The sequence below is a fragment of the Centrocercus urophasianus genome, unplaced genomic scaffold (genome assembly GCF_019232065.1).
Source record: "Centrocercus urophasianus isolate 14NV4802_14NV808 unplaced genomic scaffold, USGS_Curo_1.0 seq_29, whole genome shotgun sequence".
NCBI lineage: Eukaryota > Metazoa > Chordata > Aves > Galliformes > Phasianidae > Centrocercus > Centrocercus urophasianus.
This window is the reverse complement of record NW_024884855.1, coordinates 9,032,908-9,036,450: the sequence shown is the minus strand read 5'-3', so window position 1 is coordinate 9,036,450 and position 3,543 is coordinate 9,032,908. Positions and strand designations below refer to the sequence as shown.

The window sequence follows — 3,543 nt, the reverse complement described above, 5'->3', positions numbered from 1 at the left end:
TGAAGGAGAAAATACCACACTGGTGGGTGGAATGGGAAAATACCCAAATTCAAGAGCTTTCCAGTCTGCCTTTTGTGCTTTTCATTTTTTCATCCTAGTTCTGGTGGAAGTTATGAATTCCCCACTGGAGACGCAGCACTTCAGCAGCTGACGCCCCAGGCCCAATTTCCACCCTGAAGATCAATATTTCCAGAGTGTGGCTAATTATTGTGTTTACAAGGGTTCTCTCTACAGCAGTCTGGCTTTTCCTTATTAGCTACTTTGCTGGTAATTACGCTACTTGCTTTCACTGCCACGGACCTGCAGCCACTTACATCTGTTTTCTGCCTATGAAGCAGTGCCAGTGGAAAAAAAATCCACCCCTCAATCAGATGCTGCCTTGGCTTTGAGCTCCTGCATCTACCCAGCAAGTCACCACTCAAGAGACCCCTGCAGCTTATTCATTCCCTTGCTCGCTTTTAAAAAATACCAAATCATTTCTTTCAGATTTAATATTATTATTATTACTAATATTAATATTATTGTTATTATTATTTTGGTAAACAGTCTCCCAAAGGTTACGTTGAAAAAATTAAAAACCTTCTTGCCTCCCTCCCCTCCCCTTTCCCCAAATTAAAAAGAAGTACGTTAACGTTGCATGGTATTTCAAGTGTTGTTCTTGTGCAACTGAATCATACTGCCTGCCAGAAAGAGCGATTTTTGTTTTGTTGCAGCTCAGTTATATTTAAAAAAAAGGAAAAAAAAAAAGAAAGATAAAGGTTTGTTTCCTGATATTTCCTCTATTTGGATCTCGGCTCCAAGAAGACGCTCGCGCTTTCCCCATGGGGAGAGCCCAGCCCTACAGCCAGTACGGGACACACATGCCCCGGGACCCCCCCGTCCCCCCAGGGTGTGGGGAGCGCTGTGCCTGCCCCGTCCCCTCCTGCAGACCGCTCAGTGGTTATTGCGATGAAACTGAAAACTAGGAACAAGACTAATTTCTCAAGCATTCCTATGGCACTTGCATTGTTCTGCATAATTTGAGCGGGTTGTAGGGGAAGAGATTAGAGGAGGAAAAAAAATACCCTCGGAAAAGTCAACGAGAGGACCTAGAGTCATATTTCTGACTCCCTCCGGTATGACCTCTGATCCAACGCTATCGTTGCTTGAAGCCGGTCGAACTCATGCCTGTTGTCTGGGCTCAGGTCGTCCAAACCCCTGCTGTCATCATCCTCCTCATCCTCATCGCGGCTCATGAAGGCCAGCTCGTTCTCGTAGCAGAAGGAGTTGGTGCTGGGCAGCAGGAATTTGTTCTCCACCAAGTCCTTGGCGCTGCAGCGGGGCGTGGACGGGACCTCGTATGTTTTGTGGAAGTGGGAATAGTCTACTTTGTATTGGTTTTTCTCCTCAAACAAGACAGGCTCGAAGCGGTGGCCCCACAGGATCTCGCTGGCCAGGTAGGAGCTCCGAGCTTGTGTCGTCATCGCAGTGGCTTCTACCATGCCTTCGAGGATGACCACAATCTCAAAGTCGTCCGTCTCCAAGTCCTGGCGGCTGATCCCGAACAGCGGGCTGTCTTCGTTGATCTCATGGAGAATGGTAATGGGGGACACCAAGAAGATACGGTCCAAGCCTTTATCAAAACCCACGTCGATGTCTATTTGGTCGAGTGGGATGTACTCCCCTTCTTCTGTGATTCTGGGCTTAATTAATTGAGCTCGTACATGGGCTTCTACTATGTGGCTTTTCCGGAGATTCCCGACTCTCCACATCAGGCAGAGTTTCCCATCTCTCATTGCCACTACTGCATTATGGCTGAAAAGTAACGTCTGGGCCCTTTTTTTGGGCCTGGCCATCTTTGCCATTATTGCACCAATCATGAAAGAGTCGATTATACACCCCACGATGGACTGAACCACCACCATGAAGACCGCGAGCGGGCACTCCTCTGTCACACAGCGGAAGCCATAACCAATAGTCGTTTGGGTCTCGATGGAGAACAGAAAAGCAGCCACAAAGCCATTGACCTGCAGAACGCAAGGCTTGAAGGTATCATCTCCACCTGGGTTTTCTAGATCTCCATGAATGAGTGCAATTAGCCAGAAAATCAGCCCAAACAATAACCAGGATACCAGAAATGCCAGGGAGAAGAGCAAGAGCATATACCTCCAACGGATGTCAACACACGTGGTGAACATGTCTGCAATGTACCTCTGTGGCTTGTCATCCATGTTCGTGAACTCCACATTGCACTGACCGTTCTTCTTTACAAACCTGTTCCTGCATTTCCTCCTGGTGTGGATTTTCCCATTGCCAAAGCCGTTAATCCCTGGCATGGTGGTCAACCTCAGTCCGTCTTCCTCGGAGGACACTATGCTGTAAGGGTTGACCCTGCCTGCAGTCATCCCTGAGCCAAGCCCAAAGTGAAGGGGAAGGGTCTTGTGACTCCCGGTGTCCCCCTGGCCCACCCCTGCCCACCCCCCAAATTCTGGTGCGGTGGAAGAGAAGTCCCAGGCTTCCACGTCTTGGCAGCCACGTCACCACAAGTTTCCCGTGAGAGGCTCTGCAATGAGAAAACAAAGACAGGGCCATTAGCTCTCGTGGCAAAAATGGGGTCCACCAAGTGGTGGCTGCATGCTGGCCGGAGACCTCCCTCACTGCCTTTCCCTTGCTTCTCTAGTAAGGCTGCTCCCCAGAATTACATGTGAGGAAGGAAGACGTCTTAAATTTTGTTCTTTTTGTGTACGGCAGGGAGACACAGCATTTCTGAGAACCACAACAACACCAGCAAATGAGAAAACTTGGACTGCGCTGGATTCTCTTAAAACTGTTCCCCTCCGCATTCCTTGTGAGTTCTGCTGTCAGAGCAGGGTCAGGTTGCTGGAGAGGAGCGCAGAGAGGCCAAGCTGCTCTCCTTCCTCAGAGATATTAATAAAGGTACGCTTGAAAGCGGCTCCATCAGTTCACATTGCCCATGCCAGATGGACCGCTGCCCAGCACATCACAGCAGCAGTCACCCGACCTCCTGAGCACCAGCTCTTCTAGGGTCGAGGGAAAACACAGAGAGATGTGGATATATCCTCCATTCCCTGGCCCGGGGGTGGGAGAGGACACAGCCAACGTGCAGCTGGTTGGAGATGGCCCCGGGAAGGCACTCACTCTGAGCAGATGTCCTGGCGAGCAATTTTCCCAACGTGTCCACTGGGACATGGAACCATCTATGGTCACAGATAGGCTTTAATGTCCAAGTCTAATGAAGGGAGAAGTGGTGCTAGGGGACAAGGAACTAGTTTGATCCCATCTGGATGGCCCAGCTGCAGGATTAAGGACTTGTACTTGTCCCATGGTGTGGGAAGACAAACATATCCTGCTATCCCTTAGCACCTCGGGAGTGGCAACAGGAGGCACATCATGCTGCAAAAGCAACTGCAAGAAGCTTCATCCCAAGCATCCTCCCAAACTGCCTCTGCCATCATGAACGCTATTATTTAACGTTGTGGGATGTGTCAAGGGAGATGACACCTTGCTGCCAGCAGTACCCCCCTGAGACCCCCACTCCCCCAG

The 3,543-nt window shown here is 49.9% G+C and overlaps 1 protein-coding gene across 1 annotated transcript; it reads right to left on the bottom strand.

The window, feature by feature from the left end:
• Positions 1-1,094: 1,094 nt before the first annotated feature.
• Positions 1,095-2,384, bottom strand: LOC122165238 (ATP-sensitive inward rectifier potassium channel 12). Its single transcript, XM_042828047.1, has one exon. The coding sequence runs from the start codon at positions 2,382-2,384 to the stop codon at positions 1,095-1,097; it is 1,290 nt and encodes a 429-aa protein (XP_042683981.1).
• Positions 2,385-3,543: the final 1,159 nt, after the last annotated feature.

Coding starts and splice junctions, on each gene's coding strand:
- LOC122165238 (XM_042828047.1), bottom strand. CDS start 2,384: ATGACTGCAGGCAGGGTCAACCCTTACAGCATAGTGTCCTCCGAGGAA.